Source organism: Trachymyrmex septentrionalis, unplaced genomic scaffold (genome assembly GCF_001594115.1).
Source record: "Trachymyrmex septentrionalis isolate Tsep2-gDNA-1 unplaced genomic scaffold, Tsep1.0 scaffold81, whole genome shotgun sequence".
Taxonomy (NCBI): domain Eukaryota; kingdom Metazoa; phylum Arthropoda; class Insecta; order Hymenoptera; family Formicidae; genus Trachymyrmex; species Trachymyrmex septentrionalis.
Window position 1 is genome coordinate 1,491,713 of NW_017305997.1, and position 25,504 is coordinate 1,517,216.

The 25,504-nt window shown below is 32.6% G+C and overlaps 3 protein-coding genes across 4 annotated transcripts in view; 1 reads left to right on the forward strand and 2 right to left on the reverse strand.

Annotated features, from left to right (window-relative positions):
- The first annotated feature begins 261 nt into the window (after window positions 1-261).
- LOC108754839 (syntaxin-5) lies at window positions 262-2,356 on the forward strand. The gene is made up of 5 exons (XM_018497463.1): window positions 262-649; window positions 1,016-1,272; window positions 1,560-1,751; window positions 1,824-1,945; window positions 2,077-2,356. The coding sequence occupies exons 1-5, from the start codon at window positions 262-264 to the stop codon at window positions 2,234-2,236; spliced, it is 1,119 nt and encodes a 372-aa protein (XP_018352965.1). The 3' UTR covers window positions 2,237-2,356.
- A 778-nt stretch (window positions 2,357-3,134) lies between these two features.
- On the reverse strand, window positions 3,135-10,449 carry LOC108754880 (transport and Golgi organization protein 1). The gene is made up of 17 exons (XM_018497527.1): window positions 10,218-10,449; window positions 9,986-10,119; window positions 7,967-9,827; window positions 7,707-7,862; window positions 7,557-7,630; window positions 7,313-7,459; window positions 7,005-7,121; window positions 6,734-6,811; window positions 6,422-6,646; window positions 6,028-6,195; window positions 5,704-5,926; window positions 5,473-5,611; window positions 5,298-5,387; window positions 5,045-5,141; window positions 4,834-4,957; window positions 3,909-4,442; window positions 3,135-3,347 (listed from the first exon to the last, which is right to left on the reverse strand). Exons 1-17 carry the CDS (start codon window positions 10,339-10,341, stop codon window positions 3,292-3,294), a joined length of 4,347 nt encoding a protein of 1,448 aa, XP_018353029.1. The 5' UTR covers window positions 10,342-10,449; the 3' UTR covers window positions 3,135-3,291.
- Window positions 10,450-15,369: 4,920 nt separating this feature from the next.
- The window catches only part of LOC108754869, a 32,774-nt gene continuing 22,639 nt past the window's right edge, over window positions 15,370-25,504 (reverse strand). Inside the window, exons 2-8 of one of the 2 annotated variants that reach the window (XM_018497504.1) lie at window positions 22,898-23,165; window positions 18,343-18,609; window positions 17,158-17,450; window positions 16,640-16,947; window positions 16,313-16,496; window positions 16,048-16,226; window positions 15,370-15,922 (exon numbers count right to left, since the gene is read on the reverse strand). In XM_018497504.1, coding sequence (XP_018353006.1) covers window positions 15,475-15,922; window positions 16,048-16,226; window positions 16,313-16,496; window positions 16,640-16,947; window positions 17,158-17,450; window positions 18,343-18,609; window positions 22,898-23,066 — 1,848 coding nt within the window. In that variant the 5' untranslated portion in view covers window positions 23,067-23,165 and the 3' untranslated portion in view covers window positions 15,370-15,474. Of the gene's footprint in view, window positions 15,923-16,047; window positions 16,227-16,312; window positions 16,497-16,639; window positions 16,948-17,157; window positions 17,454-18,342; window positions 18,610-22,897; window positions 23,166-25,504 lie in introns of both variants that reach the window. The other variant, XM_018497503.1, reaches the window with a different exon arrangement.

Genomic DNA, 25,504 nt, shown 5'->3' on the forward strand with positions numbered 1-25,504 from the left:
GACAGCTCACAGTACTTCTATGACCCAATTGTAGACGCGCGCGTATTCGCACATACATGCGCACATAATACGCATGCGTATTGCGTATGTGAACAGACTTGTCAGCGGAGGCTGTCATATGTGGATGTCATGCGGACGTGTCCGCTGCCGTCGTCGCCACCGTTGCCGCCACCGCTGCAATCTGTTGACGTTATCGAACTCGGTGGTGGTCGAAACCTTCGGGACACGCGCGCACGTGGAGAAAGCTGAGAGGATGCTGCGATGTCAGCACGCAGACGTCATGTTGTAGGGCCCGTGGTGAATCGCGACCTTGCGAGCTCGAGCGGCTCGCGGCACTATTACGATGGAGACGAAGCGAGCAGCAGATTGTTGAGCGAGGAGACTGTCAACTTGGACCCAAGTGAGCAACAGCCGACGACAACGACGACGACGACGACGACGACGACGATGACATCCCGCGACAGGACCAATGAGTTCGCCAACGCGATTCGCTCTATGCAGAGCAGGACCGTGACGCGGACCGCAGCGAATCTGCAAAATCCGCGTCGCGCACGCCAGATACAGAGCTACTCGAACTTTATGATGATAGCTAAGAACATTAGCAAGAACATTGCTGGCACATATATCAAGCTGGAGAAACTTGCCTTGTGTAAGAGCTCAGCTGAGCATAGCTCAGACGATAACAATATGTTGCATTCAAGTAGAACATTGCAAACAATGGAACTGTATCTTTGTTGTGCAAAAGAGATTGTTTATTTTTTTAGATTTATGTATAGATTTAATATAAAAGTCAATATACAACAGATCCTTAAACTGTCGAAAGGCTACAGAATAGTTTTTGTTAGAAACGTTAAGATTATCATTGGCAGTTATCATCAATTTTTATTGCTACTTTATAAGATTGTATGGCACACATAACAGAATAAAAACAATTGGAAAATACTAAAATAGTAGCAAAGTTACTAAATAAAAATATTTTTTAATGTTCTGTAATAACTAATATTTTATGTTACAGTGGCTAAGAAAAAATCCATATTTAACGACAGACAAATGGAAATCGAAGAGCTTACAAATATTATAAAAACTGATCTAAAAAGCTTAAATCTTCAAATCGGAAAACTACAAGAGCTTGGAAAGTCGCAGAGAGAAAGCTTTGGTTCTTCTCAGAGTCATCACATTGCTTCTCATTCTTCCTCAATTGTGATGACATTGCAATCAAAGTTAGCTAATATGTCTAATCATTTCAAAAATGTCTTGGAAGTTCGTTCTGAGGTATGTAATGTCAAAATAAACATTTTTTTCTTATATCAAAATTGGTTATTATCGTAGAATATTTCAGTTTAGGATCGATTAATTTCTGTAACTTTCATAAAAATAGCATGTATATTCTATGATATAAATTACATATTTTCTTTAATATCTTTTTTTGTTGGCAATATTATAAATAACAATAAATTTAATTGCCAAAAAGAATATAGGCTTACAAATGTTATGGAACATTAAGAAATAATAATTAAATAATAACTTTAAAACATTAAGAAATAAATTATTTGATGTAGAATATGAGAGAGGAACAAAGCAGGAGACAGCAGTTCACTCAAGGATCTTTGTCCACTATGCTCCCTCCGAGTGTTGTTTCTGGGAAACAAGGTTCCTTGTTACTACAAGAAGAAATTTCTAGTAATTCAGTTGCGATAGATCTTGAACCTGTGATGAATCAGCAGTTACAACAAATTATACAAGATGATACTGTAAGTAATAGCGGTAGAAGAGTGTGAAGTGATTAAATATAATAGGAATACATATATATTTACTTTTTCAAGGATGCGTACGTGCAATCGAGAGCCGAAACTATGCAAAATATAGAATCTACTATAGTTGAGTTAGGGGGTATTTTCCAACAATTAGCACATATGGTTAAAGAACAAGAAGAAATGGTTGAAAGGTAAGAGGAAATGATGTAATGAATCTAAAAGAAATAAAAGCAATTATCTTGAAAACAGAGAAACATTTTTTAATTTGTCAAAATATTTTGCAAGTATAAATTATTAATCTTTAAATGTAATTGATTTTCAGGATAGATAGTAATATAGAAGATACCGAGCTAAATGTGGAAGCTGCACACACCGAAATACTGAAATACTTTCAGTCTGTGACAAGTAATAGGTGGCTAATGATAAAGATATTTGCAGTCTTGATATTTTTCTTTATATTTTTTGTAGTATTCTTAGCATAACATTATCGATAATTGTATTTATAATATCATTATACTTTTATCATTCATATCCACTATTTGTGATATAAGAAACAGAGAAAATGATTTTTACAAAGCTGCGACATACATACAGGCTATAACGAATGATATTGCGTGCATTCCTCGCCCTTTCCCTGAATTGTGAATATTGTAAGTACATTTAAATACTATTGTAAGTATTTAAATATTATGTTACTTGTATATCTCGCATTTCGTTGAACACAAAAATATAAAAAGAAAATATTTCTATAGATAATAAATGCATAATTTTCATTTTTGGGGGCAAACGATTTTACAAATAACTTAAATTATGTTTTATAAAAAATATAAACATAAAAATAAAAAATACTTTATATATACACTTACATCACAAATGATTATAATATTTCACTTTAATTATATCGATTAAAAGATAGAAAAGTAAAAAAGTATCCAATTTTCTTTATTTTAGTTATATAATTAAATCTGCAATAACTTCGATAACACAGCCTATCATAATAAATTACAATTTATTTCGATTTTTAAAACCATATATAATAATTATATCTTTTATAATCTACTGATTATAAGGATTTTATTACAACATTTTATCTACTATGAACATTTGCTATCTAAAGTATATATTATTACCAGAAATATATAACTTAATTACAAATTTTCAGTGTTTCTTCCGTTTTCATAATATAATTAAAATATATAAAAATATTTTTATAAGTTTTTACAAATAACTTGTTATACATCATTTTCAAAATCATAGAATAAAAAAATTACTAATTTATCAGATGACTGATGATAAAAAATTGCTACTTTTAAATAAAATAACAGGGAATCTACTATATAATAATCACAGATACAATAACATTGACAGATGACACTGTTTAATAAATTCCTGCGTATAATACGTTTCTTCTATTAATATTTGACGTAAAATTTTTATCATCACATATTTATTTATAATTGTTACACAATGAGAACTCTCACTGATACAGTGACGATTTGGCCTTTGTACAAGTATACTGAATAACAAGATACAAAACTTAAACTTTCCCGTGATGTGTCTTATCCAGTGATTCTCCCGAAGAATGTAAGGAACCTAAAAAAAATTAATATCTAATTAAGTAAAATATATCTTTTTTACGTTCCTTAATTGCTGCGATACACGCAAATAAGATTTATCCTATGATTTAACATATAGAATGGTGATAAAAAAAAAATAAATTTAATAAAATATATAAAACTTACAGAAAAAAGATAAATTGGAGCTAACTTTTTATCTGAATTTTATAAAAAAAAAAAAGATTTTTTATGACAATAATAAGAATGATAAAAAAATATCAAAATTATGCTTTTAAAAAATTAAAAGTACATTATACGAGTATATGCCATTAGCATAAATTAAAATCGTTGATTATAAACTCTTTAACCTGACATCTATTTGGGATTATTTCCTTCCATAGTACTCCAAAACTGTTTCACTTTAGAGAAACGTTTGCGTCCTTGCATGCACAAAAATAAAAGGACAGATGATAATAATAACAACTAAAATACAAATTTCCCAAAAGGACGGAAAACGTCAGGTTGTTCTAACAGATTAACGCTACGTGGCATGCTAATGAAATGCGTGTCGTCGCTTTCTGTCATCGTTTTCACAAACCTTTATGATTGCGCGCACGTTGCTCTCGTTGATGTGGATGAAAACCAGAATTGCGCGGATGCGGCAGTGAGTCTTCACCCCATGGATGCGCCGTTCCCAGGGGAGGAAATATCGAGCCGGGTGGAGGAAGGGGCAGAATATGATCGCTACCGAACGGAGGCAACGGTGGTGATCTATGGTGGTCAAACGGTGGAAGTAAATGCGGCGGAGACATAGGTGGTGGCGGGGAACTGGCGTTCTCGTATCTGCCCCCGGAAGCTGGGGGACGGTGTAACGCCGGTGGCGGTAACATCGGCGGAGGTGACGACAATCTGCCGCCGAGTGGCGGAGGACGTTGACTGATATCATACGGAGGTAGACCAGAAGTAGTGGCGGGCGGTAAGGGTGGCAGATACGGTGGGAAACAGTGTAAATAAGAAGGTGGTGGAGGCGGCGGAACTCCCGAGGAACTGCTAAACATTACGGGAGAACTGGACGATTCTGCTCCTATGAACAGTGGTGGGGAAGTCACAGTTTCTCCGTTCGCTTCCAGGCCTGTGTTTGGAAATCAGTTTAAGAAAATAGACAATTCAAAGTGTAAATTCCGTGCGATATTTTGCGATCCACCGTCTGTAGACGAACGTTGCCAACATGCTTATTATCTCAGATAATATTGTACATATTTTTCAATTATTATTTTCTAAGAAACTAAATGATCTTACTCTACGGATCGCAACATTACTACGTGTTATAATTTCTATAAGAACTTTATGGCAAATTACTATTCATCTACAAAAAATGAGTGTATATTTCTATATGAAAAAAGTAAAAGTTATGTAACAATGATCGACGATAAAATCTGATTCAAACTAAAAATTGTATTTAATTATTTATTATCGGACTAAATACGGGTATAATTAATATTTCATAACAGAGGAATACTTACGATGTAGCTTCGCTTCGGGATCTGTATCATTTAAATTTTTCTCTACGAGCGTAAGACGATTACGTAATTGACCGGCCTCAGCTTTCGATTCTTCCAAACGGCGCTCATTTTGACGGGCAGCGACCTTATAAAACAAATAAAATTTTATGTAAGTATTTCTCAATAACATATGTACTTGTATTCACATTTTTCTCATATATGTTATACATACCCATTGCTCATGTGCCTTTGTTTCTAGAGCGGATATTTGATTTTTGTACTCCCTCTCCTGATCCACAATCTCCCGTTTTAACATTTCTATTTGTTGTCTGAAATTCAATTTCCTATGATAAACTGATTGTAGCGCATAAACTTACATAAATTCTTGTAATCATGATGCATATACAAGTATCCACTTTACTCTAACTTTTCGCAAATTAATTCTTTTTAGACATATTATATCAAATAATTGAAATAATACTTACTTGTAATTTTGAATTTCATTTTGCATTGTGTGTAACCTTTCGACCGTTGATACAACTTCTCCTTGTTTTTGTAACCAAATAGCCTCTTCCCTAAAACGAGATTATAATATTTTTTAATAATTTATTTAAGTATAATTTTTTAAATATGTAATTCTAGGGGCTAATCACCACTTACTTTTGGCGTTCGGTTTCTTTATCTTGGAAAAACTTTGATAAAACTTCAAGTCGTGTCTCTGCATCTTTCTTTTCTTTTTCAGCCATTTTACATTGATCGCTTAACGCAACTATTTCTTCCTTAACAAGTTTCATATGTTCTGCAACACAAAAGTATTGTTATGAATAAGATTTAAGTTCAAAAAATTATCAAATAGATGAAATTTTAAATCTTTTTCTTTAAAAAAAATACCTTCTAATAACTGATGAGCTCCATCAACATCGTTTAATCGCATCTTTAATTCGTCTCTCTCCTCACGCAGTTGCACTGCCTCAATTTTAATGCGAGATACGTCGTACAACTTTTCCAAATCCAAGTTGTTTGACTTGACTTGGCTGATAATTTCTAATAGTTCTTTCACTTCTATCTCTTTGTCTTTCAATTCCTTATATAACGACGACTTTTCAGTAGACAACTAAGGAAAAAATAATAATTGAACCATATATTTATTAGTAATTAAACATATTTTAATTTTTATGTATTAATTTTGACTAATGTATATAATTACAGACTTACTTGCTCTACTTGTTCTTCCAAATTATGTACTTCATCTGTTAATGTTTGTTCTATATTATTTTTAAGATTTTTCTGAGTCACCAATTCATCCTGTACCTGCAAATATTTTACTTCAAGCTCCTCGCATTTCTTCTTAGCAGAAGTAAGCTCTACTGATAAAGTCTCAATCTGCAATAAATTTATTGTATTTAACATGTAAATTATTTGTTAAAAATATAAATATTATCTTTAAAAATGTTTATTATATTCGTATAGATATCATATACAAACAAATATTATAACAAACATTAACCTCAAGTTTACACTGTATCACAATTAAGAAATAAAAAAACAGTGTTTTTCTAATCAAATAAAATCGATCTGCAAATAATATATTGTGATAAATTGCTCTTACCTCTTGAGCCTTAAGATTCAATGCATTCGTTAAGGATTCGTTCGCGGCTTGTTGAGTGTCTAATCGCGTCTGTAGATTTTCCACTAATTGAGCTAATGGATTAACTTCATTGTTCGACGATAACATTTCTCTTAGCATACGCTCCATTTCTAAACCAGCTTCTGTTATGTTTTCTAACTCTTTTTCCAACGAAGTCACTTGTTCTTCCAACTCCATCTTTGCATTCTATGACAGAAAAATGTAAATGTTGAAATGTGCAATTTTTAATTCGTACGGACATAATAAAAAAAAAACGAAAAATTATACATATACCTGTGATATTTCTAAATCAGCTTTTAGCGATACAACCATTTCGTTAGAACCAAATGATTCATCTTCTATGCAATGCAACTAAAATATTTAAACAATAATAAACGATTTATTAAGATCATATAATGTGAATACACAATAAGTTTTACAGGCTTCATTCTCTTACTTGTTAAAATATTTAAAGTTTAGTATACAATACGTTCAAATTTTAATAATTGAAAAAGAAAACGTATCAAAATAGCAAAAAATCAATTTGTTCACATATGCTGCTCACCTTATCTTTGGTAGATTTTAGACTCTCACAGAGTACTTCACATTCTTTTGTAGAAACTAACAATTCTTTTTCGAGGTCATTAATTCTTGCAATAAGCTGTCCATCTCTTCTTATATTCTAAACAGAAATGTATTTATCATTAAACTTTATTGAATGATGTTATTTAAATATTTTGCATAATTAATCATATAATATCTCAAAATAGAAATAATTAATAAAATACGGTTTAGATATGATTTTAATATGCAGAATAAATTTAAATTCTATTTCGAGCACTTTAAATAAATAAATAAGCGAGATAATTTTACCTCAATGTAATAATATCCGAGAGTAAACGCGAGTGTTGTAAAAGCTGTTACACACAGATACATTAATGTTTTCCAATAATTATGATCCAATCTTGTTTTATTCATTGAACTGTCTTCTTCATCTTGTCCTTTTTTAAGGTCTATTTTCTATTGCAGAGAAAAAATTGTTATATATAGAAATGAGTAGTAATGTAGAAATAACTGTATAATAAATTAGTATACAAAAAATTTCCATAAAACTTACTTCGTTCTCACTTACTGTCTCGGTTATACATTCGTGATCTTTCGTACAAGTTGTACATACTGTTGTGCAAGTTACTATGCAAAAATATCACATTACATTTTTAAAGAACTCAACAAATATTATTGTATATAGAAATAAAATAAATAATACCTTCTGCTTCGTTTGGAAAAGGTGTAAATTCTAGTTTCTCTAAACTATTATTTCCATTCTTCTTTTTATACAAAACCTTAATTTCACTGCTTATGTGATCACCATATCCAGGTAAGGTTTCTTCTTTCTTTTCAGAGTTGACGATCTGACTTTCGTCTAAACATATAAAGCATCTAAGTTTAGATATAGTCATACTAACATTATATAATATTTTACATAATACTGAAACTTTCTTATACTATAATTAATCAATAACTTACTATCTTTGTGTTCCAAATTTTCAATGCTTGGTAAATCTTGTTTCTTGAGAATTTTATTAAGAATCATTGTTTGCTCTGAGATTATACTCTCTTGACTAGAATCTGTAGATTGCTCCGGCTCGAGATCGCTAGATTTCGAGATTTCATTAGATTCCATAGGAACATTATCAGAGCTAACGTCGTTAACTAAGTTATTATTCTTATTTACATTATTATGTACAATTGATTCTTTATTAAATTGAATCTCTATAGCGTTACGATTTAATGCCTCTTCTGTAATTGCTATATTTTCATCAACAGAATAACTTTCTGAAAATGATTTTGTCGTAATATTTTCTACTGTTTCAGATGATAAGCTAATAGTTTCTGAAATTTCAGCAATTACATTTTTAACAGCTTGGCCAATGATTTCTTCGTTATCGACATCTTTCTTTATATTTTCGAGATATGCTTCATTACTTTCTAGTAATTTCTGTTTAACATCGTCGCTACTTTGAGTAGTGACATTTGTGACTACAGTTTCTTGCAAATTAGATAAGATCATTGATTCTTTTTCACCAGAAATAATTGCATCGTCAGTCCTTATATTTTCCATAACTTTCTTTGCGTCGTTGGTTTTCGGTTTTTCAATATTTTCAACATAGCTATCAACGTCGAGTTTTGAAACAGGACTATCGTTCGCTAAAATTGGAAGTGTTGTTGGCAATTCTTTGGCAGGTATATCAGCATTTTCATGTACTACATTATCAGGTAAAGGCACGTCACTAGATATAATATTTTCCAAAATAATTGTGGAAGCTTCATCTATCTTTTCATCAGAAACTCTTACGCTTTTAGTAATACTCTCAGTAGTACTCTCATGTATAATTTCTTGCAGCGCTTCTACTTTTTCTTTATCTGTAAAACCTTGATCTATATTTGATTCCAATTTTATTTGAGATTGAAGAATGTTTTCAGTTACAGCATCAACTCCAATATTTTCCGAAACTTGTTCCTGTAATTGTAGATTGTTCTCAGTAGTTTCAGAAGTTGTATCATCGCTACTTTCAGTAATAGTGCTGTCTGTTGTCACAGTTTCTAAGTTAGATAATATGTTAAATGTTTTCGTAATAGAGGCAAATATACTGTCGCTTTCAACATGTTCGGTAACTTTCTCTTTATTATCTTCTACAATTTCCTTAGCACTGTCCTCTAATTTTTCTGTATGTTCTACCTTTTCAAATGATTCTTTTTCAGACTTACTACTACCATCAAGCACTGAAATACCATCTTTGTTCACTGTATCTAAGGTTGATCCAATTATTGATTCTGAATTTTCTATCGAAAAATCAAGGCTTGTGTCTTTCTGAGTATCTAATTTAATTCCTTCAAGTTTACTACTGGCATCATTCGTACCTGGTTCTAATTCTTTGTTATTGATAAATGTATTCTTGTCAGATGATAATTCTTCTATTTCAGAATCAGGAATCATTGAAGCTTGTTCATTCGGCAATGCAGTAGTGTGAGCAACTTCAGATACAGAGCTTGGTTGCACAGACGGATTACTCTCAAAATAAACTGTGGTACCATCTATCACTTCGTAAGAAGGCGATACACTATCTGCATTGATTGTATGAGATTCTTTTATGATACCTTCATCTATAGATTTCAGCGACGGTGTCCCATTATCATCCTGAGATAATTCATCTTTCAACAAAGTATGCGATTCGCTACTCTCTTTCTCCGTTGATTCGAGTTTCTTAGGCTGAACTTTAACTTCACCATTAAACTTATAAACAGGCACTTCATACAATAAATCACGTTTTAGAACTTTATATTCATTGAGAAATGCTTTTGGTGCAAATCCACGCTTGCCATTTATCTGAAATAACATCAGTACATGGAGAAAATATATCTTTTATGGAATCAAGAAATATCAATCTCAGATATATCAGAAAGTTAGTTTTTGAAAATATAAACAATAAAAATATTACGTCACACGACATAGAAAGTTCAATAGAAAGATAACATAAAGTATACCTCAATACCCCATAAGTCTGTCCGTTTTCCAGAACCTTTACTAAAAACTTTGACATCTACATTGACACCAAATGACATCACATCGCGATCGTTTGCTCTGTAAGCGAGTATAGTCCTGGCCAGCGAAACAGGTTCTAAATAACAAGGAAAAGTAATGCAATGATCATAATGCGGCCAAGTAGAACGAAAAAATATGTTATGGGTTTCAGATCTAAAGTATGGCTTCAATTACCCGAACAATTTGGGTCGTAACATAACTGTTTGTCGGACAGGGCGGCTAGGCATAATGATATTGCGCAAAGAATTGTCGTGATACGCAGAAACGAAACATTTGTAAACGGATTTATTTTCGTCATATTTTTACCGTTGCAAAGTTCCACATCACTACCAACGTCTACTAACACAAATGGCACTGTTCCCTCACAGAGCTCACAATTCACAGTATTCACACTCAACCACACTCAACACACAATCATGATATAAAGAGAAGAGTATGCCCATGCGCAAAATATAATCACGTGATAGTCGAGCGACCAATCAGAATTATCACCAAGTACGTCATCGTTTCGTGGTAAATTCGAAATGTATTATTTATCAATGTACTTACAGCGTTCCCCGTGCAATACACTTTAATAAATACAAAAGATATTAAACACAAAATAAATATTAAAAATAAATATTATAAATATAAAAATATTATAATAGAAAAAAAGAATACTAAAAATTAGAATATATAATATATTCCAGAAATTTATTTAAGTACTCAGGTTGGTCCGTGAGACTATGCGAAAGAAAAAACGCTGTATTTATATCTGTACAGTCTATGTTATATTGGTTGGGTAATTATTTAGAATACCTTCCTCTCCCCCACCTGAAATCTTAATAATAAAATATACTGATTCGACGGTTTCACTTAAAATGAAAGAATCTGGCAAAAAAACGTGGCGTTAAAATAGGAGACTTTAGAGGTTAAAATATATATATTTGTCATCCCGACTCTCTCTCTCTCTCTCTCTCTCTCTCTCTCTCTCTCTCTCACACACACACACACACACACATACATACACAAATTTACTGCTTTAAAAATACAAACTCACTGTTTTAAAAACACAAACTCATTGCTTTACAAACACAAATTCATTTCTTTAAAAATACAAATTTTCTGCTTAAAAACAAAAATTCACTGCTTTAAACACATAAATTCTTTGCATTAGCAGTGAATTTTAGAAAAAATTTTCACTAGGATATATAACGAAAAATAGCGTTTCTCTTCCCTATCATAAATTTTTGGAATTGTTTCTTGAATTAAAAAAAAATTTTTGCGATTTTAGTTATTGGAACAGTGAAAACTGTACTTAACATTTAATATTTTTGTCAATTGAGAAAAGATACATCTTACCTTATAATTTCGTTTAATTAATTTGTTGGAGAAAATGCTTGTGGGAGGATCATAAATAAAAGATTTGAATATATATAGAAGGAATTTTATAATATTATCGTAAAGTTTTTTTAACATATTTTGTTCTACATGACTAGATTATAAAAGCAATTAAAAATTTACGGATTTAACAATATTAAATATTATGCATCACAAAAAATATTATATAGATATATTGAAATTTCACAATGTAAGTGCGTATTCTTATCTCTTTTACTCTCTTCTTATCTCTTTAACTCTTTTGTAAAAAGAGCTTTAATTCATCTTGTTCTTACACATATAAAAAATACTTAAGCCTCTCTGTATACGAAATATAAAATAATTTCTATAGTAATATGTAACACATTTTTATAATAATTTCTAACGCGTTTATCAAATATGTAACAAACGCTTTTAAAAAAGAGGAAAGAAAGTCGTAGCAGAATTTAAATATTTTACGTTATAAAAATTCCTTCAATTATTATTTAATTTCTTCATGCTTCTAATATATGTATAAAGTATATATTTGTTTTGATATTCTTATTTTCCGAGATTCTTCACAAATAAATGGAAACAAACCGCATTTTAAGAAACTACAACAACTCGTAAAATATATTCTGTAAATAACAAAGCAGAATATTAAGAAGAATTATAAAATAGGATGACTAATCTTTATATAAAACAGGCATAACCGTAAACATTGGAAAAATATACAAAGAGAACTGTATAATTCCTTTTTCAATTAATTACGTAATGCGCGATATTACGAACAATTGTATGAATATTTAATTATTTAGTATATTATATTGCTAGATTCAGCTAGATTATACGCGCTGACGCGAAGCAAAATTTAGCTGTACATAACTTTATTGTTCTTAAATATTCTGCGTAAAATTTAAAATAATAACGATTTATTATGAAGCAGGTATATCGTGAAAATTATTATGCAAGTTGATACAGAAACTAATTCTAATTAATCTAACTTAGTCCTCACAGTGTTATTCCGTGTGTGAATTCAATTCCGATATTTTCAACTCGTTAATACTAGAATGTATACAAATGCATAGCATGATGCTACGTCTAAATATCTTTTCTATCATGAAAAATAATATTGTATGACTCCGAAAAAATTTAGGAAACGTAATATACATATACATATATATATATATAAAACATCAAATTATATATAATATATAATATGTATATATTATATATTATACATGTATATGTATATATATGTGTATATATATATGTATATGCATATATATATATATATATATATATATATATATATTACAAGCATATATTTTAATCACATATCTAATTTTGTGTCATAACGCTTTACAATTGACTACTACACCAGCGATTATAAACTTTATAAATTCTTTATATATCCTCGTCGAAGATTGCAAATATAGCAAACGCTAGTTGTCACTACTATTACGCCAATATATATCTAATGCCTTATACATAGTGTCTCGGGCACTGCAAATTTGCTATCGACTTTTAATTCTTTGGCAACTTTGAAATTAAGTCGATGCCATTTCTTTCTCGTGTAATTTCTTAATCTTTAACATTTATTTTGGCGACCAAGACATGAATAAAAAATCTAACTTAATCGCCAAAATTTTATAATTTTTAAGTCACTTATAACTGTAAAATTGTTAATGCATCGACAGCAAATTCACTTAAATTTTTAATTTGGCCTCTAACGATTACAGTCCGACATAGAATGCCTGAGACACCCCGTATACATTCTTTAAACTGCTGCCTGCTCAAAAAGAATCTTTATTATATAGATCTTTATTATATGGTATCAACTTCTCTCTCTACTTTTAAATGCTTTATCATATTTTTAGTTACGCGAAACTGTTGATTATATATTTAAAACACCTATACCATCTGAAATCAGAGAAGTTTGAGAATAACTGTGTATTTTGTATTACACAAAAATCACGTGTTACAAGAATATATGAATCACATAAGTGTCGTGAACATCCAAAGTTTCTTATACTACCATTTGATTGCCATAGAGAGTAGGGAGAACTAAATAGCCGAAGAAAAAAGCCAGTAATTAAATTCTACATGAATTATATGAATGAAGATCATGTTTCTTATCACACAGTAAAAAATAGAATGATTCTTTCATGAAAAAATAAGAAATAGATAATGCAGAATCTTCTTAATCATAAAATACGATCCTCCGTTTTATGAAGTTATCAGAATCAAATGTTCTTTCGATTGCAAATTTTCCGCTCAATCTGCCACTTTCCAATAGCACATATGTGAATGTACTTGAATGATTGCTCTGCCTTTCTTTCTCGTTCATGTATATTAGTAATAGGAGAGCAGAAGTTCATCATTTGAAACTACAATCTACTCAGAAAATAAAGATTATAATATGATATTTCACAAAACGAAAAGTTAACTATAATCAATTCATTAATATTTTATATTTAATGTCTTTGTACTTTGCAAAATGTGTATTACAGTATGTTGATTGTAAATTGTAATCAGCTATAAAAATATTGAAAATTTAGATTAAACAATTTGAGTATCAGGTTAAGTAGAACAGTTAAATAAAACAAAAAGTATAAGGTATAAGTACAATTGCCCCGTATAACTAATTCATTATGTAAATATGATTTTTGAAATGCAAAATATGAAATATTGATTAATATTAACAAATTACTGAATTATATCCTGTATTATTAATATATCATAAAAGTTTCTGCATTACATATTTCCTTGTAAGTACGATAATAAATTTGTGTGCTATAATTGGCGAAATAATGAAAATTTATGGTACAATAAGATCGATGTATTAAGCTATGTCATTTGTAAAGTTCACGCAGTCTTTGTAAATATGTATCATCAGATCAGTTTCAAGTAAATTTAGAAAATATATGTTTATATTTGTTTTATATGATTTACGTTGTATGTGATTACGTTGTATGACGTTAAAACAAAAATTGATGAGCTAGTATAGTGAAGCTAGTGTAAATCTTTGTAGATTATTATTAAAATAGAATGATGATAAATGAGCGCTTTCACTTTATACAATATATTAATGTAAATCACATCAATATTCCTACTAGACTACAAAATTGGAATCATATTTTCGCCTATCGTTTAACATCAAGCTATTTGTAACTCATCGATCACCCTTCTAAATTTCATCAAATATTAACATCAATTGAACGCTTATTTCACTTTAAATGTACGTGGTTTTTAGAAACCATCAAGAGTAAAGGCAACATTTTTTAATCGTTCTTTTTATGAAATTATATCTATAAGTTTTCATAAAGTCGAGGTAAATATCTTTCGTCTGAGTACTTTCTCTCTACAAATCAACTAATCATTCTCAAAATTGAAAATGAGGAACACGCATCGCTAAATTTATTCAACTTCACATCAAAATTGTAATAAATTCCACGTTCCCCTTATGCACGACTGCTAATGTCTTGTAATAGTCTAGTATTGCTTTGCTAAATAGAAATAGGAAAAATTCGCGCAACATATCGTAGACTTATTACAAAATTAATAATATTAAAATATATAATAACAAATTTGTCCAAGAATCATATTAAGTATAAGTAAATTTTTAATATGTGTGCCCTCAAAATATTAGACATCAAAATTGTCTATATAAATTTTAATATACAAATTAACGCAATATCACAAAAATACGTTTTTAAAGATCTTCTTTACCCTGAATATGTAATGACAATGAAAGGCACACCGTATAGAACCGTAACAAGTGGTTATGAAATGGCACAGATTTATCTATTATTATCATAATAAATTAAAAGGATATTTTTTAATTGTACGCTTATATAAACAGCTAATATAGGATTAATAAAAATTCTTAAATGATTAAATATTATGCAAGTTGTAAAAAGGAAGAGGAAAAGCGACAATCAATTCCACATTTACGAGAAACATATGAATTTGAAATTACTGCGGAGTGTCTGATATACCGTTTGCGAAACGATAAACATTACCACATCATTGATTTAAATGTACTGTCATTGGAAATAAAAGAATTTATTCACGCTGAGAAACTCGTTGTTTAACTGTATCCTAACTGCACTTTGCGACATTGGCAAAGCCATTTAATGATACGTGCGTTTCGCTCGACGATACTCGGCGGATCATTTACCCTTTGGTTACACTCATCGTTACCCATGCCAATACTACAGTTATTTTGCCACTGACTACCCTGATTCGTCTGATTAGTGCCGACCCAGGAGTAGAGACCCAACGCCGAGTCCACAGAGCTGACACTGTCAAAGAATATGGGCGACGACGTCTTGGAGTCAGGTTCCGTTATACGCTGATAGTTATCCGAGTCCAGTCCTAAACGGTCGAAGAAGTTCTCGAGCTGAGTCATCGATCGCGGCGGGCGAGAGGATATCTTGCTGGAACGGCCATTATCCTGCCGCCAATATCGATCGCTAATGTCTGATTTAGATCGTAGAATCGGACGACCACGACCTTCCTTCCAACCATCAGAGAACCTAAAGTCATAATCACATTATAACAAACGTTGCTGTGCTGTTAATTTCCTTCGGGTAGACAATAGGCGTTTTAAATCTTCTCTACAAACGTTTCAAATAATTGAAAGCGAAAGGCGTTTGAATACCTTGAATTACAAGTTGGGCTGTAATCTGTTTGACTATTGCTGCTTTCAGACTCCGGACTATAGTGTCTCACAACGGATGGCGGTGTTCCACCAATGTAGCTGCCTTTTCTAGAGCGGTCTTTCTCAGTAGAATGTTGTGTGGACGCACCGCTATCTCTGCGAATATGAGCCCAACAATCCTGCGAGAGAGCGACGATAATTAAGATCAAATAGTCTTACCCTTGAAATATATATATATATATATATATAATCAAACTGTCCGTACCTGTATCCTGGGCGCTGGCTCGCTGCGATGAGTACAGTGTCCAGAGGAACCGCCGGAGTCTCTAGCTGTCGCCCCGTGGCTCAACTTGCTGGAACCCGATGACTTCTGTGTTCGTCCACCCGAGGATAACACGCTGCTCGCATCGCCGCCACCAGATCCCAAAGATCGCCTGATATGGCGGGAACTAAAAAATGGATTAGAAATGCACCACAATTGATCATCCACTTTACTTAAAATCAACTAAGTAAAATTGTTGGATGCAATCTATTGGCAATTTGTATCATTATTAAATGGTACAAATCACTGACTCAAGCAGAACTTACTTACCTGCGATAACAAACGGCATCACGTTTAAAACTATGGTCCGAATAATCTGAACTAGTTTCATAGTCCGGGCAATTGCTTGTGTTTGTAGTCTGATGATGGGCAGACGGCTTCGCGGATAATTTCGTAGATGCGCGCGGTGAGAGCGATGCTCGGCGACGCGTACTCGTGTGTAAATCCGGCAGCGACTTGTGGCATATCGTATTTTCCACCGACGGCGAACTGTTTGACTTCCGACCGGATCTACCCGAAGTGTGCGAGTGCGAGTTGCTTCTGCCAAACTTGAAGCGAACATCTTGCGGCGCGCAATGCTGCGAAAAAAAATAAGGCAACGTGAAATGATACAACCAACGCAGTGTTCATTGATGAACACGTACATAAATTCCCTTGACAAAAAAGTGTATATGTGTGCGAACGCTGGGATGTATCGCAGAGCTTAAAATAGTGCACGATTATGCGGAAGATGAGTGACGGTATTATAGCACGAGGCGGAGATCGATATGTCGCAATTTTTTTCTCACCAGAATACGATCATCGTCCCGACAACCGGGTGAGAGACTTCCAGGCGAATATCGGAATTTCTCCTCTCGTGTCGGCACTCCGTTACTCTGCGCCGTGCTCTGCGGTGGGCTATCGGGAAAGAACATATTCTCCTTGCTGTCGGTGTTTAGCAGTCGACGCAGCTTTGTTTGCAACTCGCCCCCGGTACCGCTCGGGGGTCCCGAAATCGTCCGTCTTTGGGGAACCGGAACCAAACGTGGACTCTTCGGTGGCAGCGCGGGTGGCAGTGTTTGTTGAGGACTCAGAATCCCATCTACTGCAAAATCGTAACAAAAGTAGATTTTGTCATCTGCTGTAAAAGTCAATAATTAATAAAATATAATTCATAATTAATAAAAATGTATCATCTAATTCTGTTAAACATGATTTAAATTCTATGTAGATTTAAAAAAAAACTATGTAAAATCGGAACATTAATCAATTTTGTAATTGTGAGAAAATATATAGTATTGCATTGCTATATCCTTACAATTTTGCTTGTACATGTAGTCGTTTCAAATATTTTTATGTGTTGCTAAGCAAGATAACGAGCGACTTATTGCTTTTTAATAAAAATACATTAAAAACTATTAAAATGATAAAACATTAAAAATTGCAAAGACGATTTCAAAAATTTGAGTTTTTTTGAACAAAATAAATTTCGCGATTTTTTTTTCATCGGATTATCCCGGGATATGCTAGGATCACTCTCATGTCATTTTGGGCTCTTACACATATCTAATACTGGCAAATTTAATACTAAAATTACAGAATTCGATATGTATATAAATTCACTTTGAAATATTTAAGCACTAAGATCCGCTTTAACTGAAAATAAGTTTATTTCTCTTAATTGATTTATTCTCTCGTCAGTCTAATACAAATTCTAATTATTAATAGTAAATGGTAGTAATTAATCCATACAGCACAGATTTCCAAAGGGCGTCTTAAAGACACGCAGAAAATGTTTCTACATTTTAAGAACATTCCCAAAAATATTTCTAAGACATCCCTCGAATGAAGTGTGCTATGGGAATTACTTAAAGTATTAAAAGCACTATTGTTCAGTGCTTTTAGTACTTCAAATAAATAATTAATTACTGTCTTTCAGTAATAAATTGGCTAATATTAGATTTCTCTAAGGGAAGATCTCTCTAGCGACTTACGTCTGTCTTGTTCGTGACACGAGGCCCAACAACAGGGCGGCGTCATGGGAGTTGGTTGCAATTGCGACGGCGACGTCGGCTGCATGGGGCATGAGTTGCCGGTGCATTTTCGCAGCAATCTCGGAGGTGGTGCGCCAGGCGCGCTCAGCTGCGAAACCTGCAAGTGTCCGCTGTTCTTCAGCTCCTGCTTCCGATCCAGCACGGTCTCGCTCTTTACGTAGAAGGCTTTCGTTTCCTGCAGCAGTTCAACGGCGCTCTTCCGCTTCCCTGTGACACGCACGTGGCGTAAAGAAAAAAGTCATCAGTGAGAGATTACCAAAGTAAATAATACGCTTTCTGGAAGGAAACACCGTTTTCGGACCAGGTATCACGTGCGACAGTGGGTCCCCACTAAATTTATGGAAACCGGCTTCTCTTTAAAATATCAGCTCCCAGCAGGGTCTTTGATCTCTAATATTTATGCCAGGCTGATCAAATGTCCCGGAAGAATCACATTTCACACAGGTACGCGCGTGCGTTTTGCCTCGGCTTATTCGAAGCTTAATTTTTTATTAACGAATAGGTATTTAAATATTTTATAGAAATTTCTCCATCACTTTTCAAACTCGTTTTTTTAATATATATTTCAGCGCTGCTATCCAGTCGAACCGAAAAAAAATGAAACAGTGACTACTTTTGGATCGAAAAGTGACAAAAACTTTTCAGACATTAAAATAATAACCAAAAATGACTAAAACATTTTTTTTACTACATTTTTACTATATATTACATTTTTAGAGTAATGAAGATTATTTAAGGGAGAAACCTGGTTTAGAATGCTGAAAAATAGCTGATTTTTGCGAATTTTTTATGAACAAATCATGAAACCAATCTTTATAAAACTTTAATTGTAATTTGTTATATACATATTTCAACAATACAAAATAATTTTTTAATATAAAAATAATGAATACAATAATAAATTATATATTAATCATTACTGCGCTTCGGCACAGACGCTGCTAATTAGCATGCAATATGGAGCCTGTAATTCTTGCCTGAATCAAAAATACCAAAAATTTTTTGAAATTAGATAATATTTTATCCTAAATGAACTAAAAAAAAATAGGAGAAAAGTATCAAATTGTAAGAATTATGGAACTTTGAAAAAAAAGTTACGATTTTGAATATAAAATTTCGACTTTGTTATGCAGAAATAATTTAAAAAAATGTTTTTAGTTCATTTAAGATGGTTGACAATTATATAACTAAAAAACTTTGGACGAAGTCGATTGGTTCAAATAGTTTTTGAATATCTTGTACGCTAATTTCGAAAAAATGGTTTTGAGAAAAATACATTTAAAGTTTTCGGTATCACTGTATATCTGCGCGACGCGTATCAGGCTGTAAGTACAAAAGTATTTCGAATTTTGGTCTAAAGCTTTACAAGTATATTTTTAAAGAGTAATACTATCGATTAAAGCAAAAAAATATAAAAATTTTGACCCTCTAACCTCCTTAAGAATAAAAAATATTTACTCTTATTTTCCTTGGTATATCTTTGAAAAATTTAACATATAACAAATTCTTTTCATAGCATAGTTTCAAAGTTTATAATAAGAAAAGAATAAGGATTTTAACGATGGAATACAAATACATCTCTGGTGCAATTTTATTAAATAAAATAAATAATTATTTTATTATATATAGTAATATAAAGATATTCATCAAACAAAGTAAAAATTAAACATTATTATTATCTAGAGCAAGATAAATACCACATTATAAAAACAATAGATAAAATTTTGAAAACTGCAACAAGAAAACAAAAACGTGTACTTTGAGTGCAAGAAATAATTGTATTCTTTGAAAAGTCATGTCGCTTTTCAGTTTCACATTTACTTTAAGGTTTTAAATTTAAAAACAACAAACTTAACAGTGGACTACTACCCAATCAATCAGCAACAGTGAATGAATATAAACCGCTGTTTTTCAAATAAGACAATAAAAATATAAATAGACCATTTTAAAAATTTCATATGAAAAAGAAGTAATTATAATAATCTATTTTGAATGTAGTAATTTTTGAGTGACTTGTCAAAAAAAGGTGACAAAAAGTGAGTGGATAACAGCGATATTTATATTTATTAGATATATAAAGTGAAAATATGCGCGAGACTTCGAGAATGTACGCATAAAAATCTATGATCTAAATAAGTCGATGCTACGAAAGTATTTCATTGTTTCGAATAATTGCGAGCGAGGCTGTTTAATATTCAATTTGCGCGCGTGCGGTGTTTATTAAGAAACGTGATGAAATGCTAATGCGGAACGTACGAATGGCTGTTGCATACGAAATAGAGTCCCGCCGCCAATTAGAGCGGCTTTTGTATATAATCTTACTTATACTAATTGGCAATTTGGCGATAATCTCGTTCCGCGTGTAGATTTACAAGCCGGATATCCTCGATATGTAGGAAGAGGAACACATATCCCGAACAGAGGGAGAATCAGCGTTAAAGCCAGTTTATGTCGACTTAATCAATGACACGCGTTTTCTCGTTATCAATCGTTTCTCGCCATCTAACATTCTTTTCATATCGTCAGACATATCGTCAGAGACCGATCTGTTTGGCGACACGTTCATTCCTATGGCATCATCGGCGACGATCGCATCATCGCGCGCGGCGGATATCTTGCTCCGGCAAGTAATGTCTTCAGTTATGTGCCAAGATTGCCGAGGGCAAGTGTTAACGACGGACAAGCAACCGTTGACGAACGTCTGTGAGTTCTTCTTTGGTTCTCTTTCAGTTTTCGCATTGCCGCTGATTGACGACATGTGCCCAACATCGTCCGACACGCATATGTCCCCAAAGAACGCCAGCCAGATAAAACCCGGCGTTTCTCTCCGGAGAGGCAGCCACCGACTGCGATAATGGCTGGGACACATACTGGCGATAAAAAAAAGAGTCAGTTATGACAGAGGCAACGTCAAGGCCACGTATTGTATGGTTGTATCGCAACATATGGCGAAATCACCGAGGAGAATATGCAAAAACCGATGGGGACTTTCTATCGTTTCATGCTCGTTTTATTTTACACTATCACCTCTTTATCAAAATTCAACTCGGAAAAGGCTTTAGCAAAATCTAAAAATTTAGTTAAATATATATCTGAAAATAATGGTTTGGACCATCAAAATAATTATGTAATACGTTCAAGTTGGTTGTTAAAATGTCACAATTTTTTGCAGCATTAATCACTATGCTTGAGATTTCCGCATGATTATTTTAATGGTTCAACAAAGTTGTTCCAAATCTACATCCAGCTAAATTTTCCATACTTCAATGAAATCATTCTTTCCGTGCATGAAATTGAAATTGATTAGGATTTAATTTGAATTTCATTGAATACTTATAAGCTTATATAATTATCTATAGCTATATAATATAATAAGTTATCGTTCTTTCTTCACATGGAAAGAACGATTTTGCTGAAACATCTAAAAATTTTGGAAACAATTTTATTGTACCATCAAAATGTTTGTGTAGAAAACTCAAGCATGATGAGCAATGCTACAAAAAATTTCTATATTCTAACAATCAGCTTGAGCTTTATTTCTGTACAATTATTTTAATGATGCAACAAAATTTATTTTTAGATCTGTATTTAGTTTTTTTTATATTTCGGCAAACCATTTTTTTCTGTGCAAGTTCATATAATTTAGGCAGGAACGATAACATAATTTTAATTCTTCTTTTTCTTTTTAACAGACACCTCTTCGCAAATATTTCTATAGATGTGAAACTTCGACTAATATCTACCAGGCATGTTTTTTTTCGTGTTAAAAAGAATTCGTCGCGATTAGAGAAAATTTATGTCGATCCTTGAGAGAATCACAAGCCACTATCGCGAAGTGTATTGGCGACGTGTTATCGCAACATTAAATTCGTTGGATCGAATCGCGGCATTGCGCTTGCCATAAATTGTCGAAATGAGGCTATCGGACTATCGGCGTTCGTCCTTAATCGGACGTGACACGATCGCACAATGGGACGTTAATGACGAAGATAATCCGAATTGTCGTAAAGGCAGAAAATGGAACGGATAATTTCTCATCGGGAGGTAGGTATATAACTACACAACTGTATATAACTCGCGGTATATATTTAGAAAAGCCTGTCGTTTGACGTCGATGAAATAAAATATCAAAACTAGAACGGAAGTAGTGGCAATGGATTCTTTCCGCCAAATAAAATTCGACCTCGACTCAATTCGCACGTTATAACCGCACGATGATTCAAAACCAATAGTATTTCGCTTTTACGCTTTTGCTGGTCAATTCTCTGGTACGGAATGTACCGGCACATGATGGAAATTTGTTTTACATCTGGCGGAACTTCGAACGATTCGAAAGACGCGTGTAGAAATTTCTTTTTTTTCCCTTCTTCTTCTTCTTCTTCTTCTTCTTCAAGTGAATGCACGCGTCAATAGGGCGCCTTGACGCATCGATTCGCGATGCGATTCGCAATGCGATTTGCAATGCGTTTTGCAATGCGTTCTCACGCGCTCTCACCTGTATAGTCGGTGTGTCGATGATGACTTCTAACGTACGACGGTGCGGAATGCCTGATCTGCTGCATATCCCAGTATGAATTCCGGCTGCTTCCGAAATTGTTCACTCTCGTCTGCTGCGAGGGCGACGACGATTGTTTGCAGGGCAGCCGGGCCATGGCAGTCATCATCTTCTCTTACACGGGATCTAAGCTGATTGCCTCGTAGACGTCCCGCTCAGTTTGTTACGTCGTCGTCTCAACCCCATTTTCAAGCTATTGTTTTGCTCCCTGAAATAAAAAAATGATTGAGTGAGTCATACAAAGGGGAATATATTAATAAATAGGTTCGACCAACGTCAATGTTCCACCAACGTAATATTAATTTTAATCTCGATTTAATGTATAAAAGCTACATAAAAGCTAAACAGTAAATTAAACCGGGATTAATCTTACATTGGTGGAAGCGAGCCTTAATTATGTTATTATTGGCAGTGAAAATTGAGTAAATTCATTGCTGAGCGATTCGACGAATTTTGTAAAGATCACTGTTCTGTGGGAATATTAAGAAATTTCATGCATCATGAACAGAATTATAAGCGTACAGAACTGGCTGAAGCGCTGAGTGGGAAAGTGCTAGTTCACGCGCTTAGTTTAATATTTATCAAGCTGATTGCATTCAATGCTATCGCAGCCAGGTGTCTTTCATTGCTACAACACCGACTGTGTAATGCACGAGCTACCCGTTTGCCTTATAAAAGAATAAAACGTGCGACATCGGAGAAGCACCTGTACTCCTCTTTACCAGATCCTCCCCTATCAATAGCCATTCCAATTTAGATTGAGAAGGGTGCGTCACTCCTCGACAGCTCGCACCCGTATGGATCTCGTAACAATGCCGCTTAAATTGGTCGCGTGAAAGCCAGCAAGGTTGGTGTTACGAAAATAAAAATATATAGATGTGATCAAACAAAAGATGAGGTTTTTATTAAACTCCAGTTAATCTAAGAGCTCAAGTGAAAATAATGTAAAATTGTTAGAATGCTGTAATTCAGTTTGACTCTTGGACCAAAATTATGTGAATAAAATTATTAAAATCATTTAAGGGTAATTTTATTACCCTTTTTTTCTTCTAAAAGGAGGAATCTCTAACATTCTACATCCATTAGTATAATATATAATAAAAAAGCATACCACAGTTAAAAATAAATAAATTGATTCTGTCCGTTGAAATATAAGAAAATACAAGCTAAAGAACGTATACAAAATGAAGAGAAATTATTTTTATTTCCCTTTTTCTTTTTAAAAGGAGGAATTTTTAAGATACCACATCCATTAGTATGTAATAAGAAAACATATCCACACAGTTAAGAGTTAAGATCTTCATAGACTATCCATTTATACTCATCGGACGTCATACGACGCGGATGTATTCACGAAGGCGACAGCTCAATAAATTTCAATCGTCAGCTGGTTTAGGTAATTTGCATCATGAAAAGAATCTTTGTCTGATCGTCGTTCGAATAATGTCGTCTTGTTTATTAATTTCAGCTTCGATTAGACGCAATCTATCAAGTTTAAACGAAGTTTAAATAAAGATAAAACAGATAAACACATTCTAAATTTTATGAAAGACTAATTATGAAATTTTTATCGAGAGATAAAAGCATTTTTCACAGCAAAAATTTTTTGCTGATAGTCAAAGTTATTTAATTTCGACAGTTTAATTCGATTTTAATTCGACAGTCTCGAGCGATGAAGGTATCATTAAATCTATTCTTGTTACCTGAATTCCAAAACATTTTTGCACTTGGAACGAGATAAATACATGTTTGAAAAAAAAAAACAAGCAGATTCTGAATACAAAAAGTTCAACAAAAAGTGTAATCAACACGAAGAGGTATAATGCTCCGCAAAATTTGTATATACCACATAGTCTGAAATAGCGAACTCGAAGTTGGCGAACGATGTCGAAACAGCGAAATTGCTCGACCAAACAAAAAGCTTTGACAGCGAGTCCTTCTTTCCACAAGAGAAATACACGCATACACGGAAAGGATACTCTTGCTGAAATATCTGAAAATTTCACTAGAGATCTAAAAATACAGATCTAAAAATAATTTTGTTATACCATCAACATGATTATATACTTACGACGTTCAAATTGATTGCTAGAATATCAAACTTTTTTGCAGTATATTTCTTATCAAATTTCTACGTAATTATATTGATATATAACAAAACAAAATTATTTTCATATCTGTATATAATATCTACTTGAATTTTTTAATACTTTAGCATTTAAAATAAATCGTGCTTCCATCTATAAGGACAAAATGGTTTAAAATATCTAAAAATTTAGTTAGATAGATTTAAAATTAATCAACTATAGAATTCTAATAAATAATCAGAAAATTCTAATTTGTCCATTTTCAACTAGAAATTTTTTTTAGTATAGATATACATACATAAGAAAATAATTTTGTTGGACTATCAAAAATAATTATGTACGACGTTCAAACTGGTTGCTAGAATGTCAAAACTCTATGCAATATTGCTCATTATGTTTGAAGTTCCTATGTAATTATTTTGATAATCCAACAAAATTATTTTCTTATATATATATATAT

What these genes read in the sequence shown, in the direction of transcription:
- LOC108754839 (XM_018497463.1), top strand. Translation starts at nt 262, where the DNA reads ATGTCAGCACGCAGACGTCATGTTGTAGGGCCCGTGGTGAATCGCGAC. An exon ending in AAATTATACAAGATGATACT is followed by an intron (nt 1,752 to 1,823) that starts GTAAGTAATAGC and finishes TACTTTTTCAAG; the next exon opens with GATGCGTACGTGCAATCGAG. An exon ending in CAAGAAGAAATGGTTGAAAG is followed by an intron (nt 1,946 to 2,076) that starts GTAAGAGGAAAT and finishes ATTGATTTTCAG; the next exon opens with GATAGATAGTAATATAGAAG.
- LOC108754880 (XM_018497527.1), bottom strand. Translation starts at nt 10,341, where the DNA reads ATGACGAAAATAAATCCGTTTACAAATGTTTCGTTTCTGCGTATCACG. An exon ending in TAAAATCTACCAAAGATAAG is followed by an intron (nt 6,812 to 7,004) that starts GTGAGCAGCATA and finishes TAAATATTTTAG; the next exon opens with TTGCATTGCATAGAAGATGA. An exon ending in CTGATTTAGAAATATCACAG is followed by an intron (nt 6,647 to 6,733) that starts GTATATGTATAA and finishes TTTCTGTCATAG; the next exon opens with AATGCAAAGATGGAGTTGGA.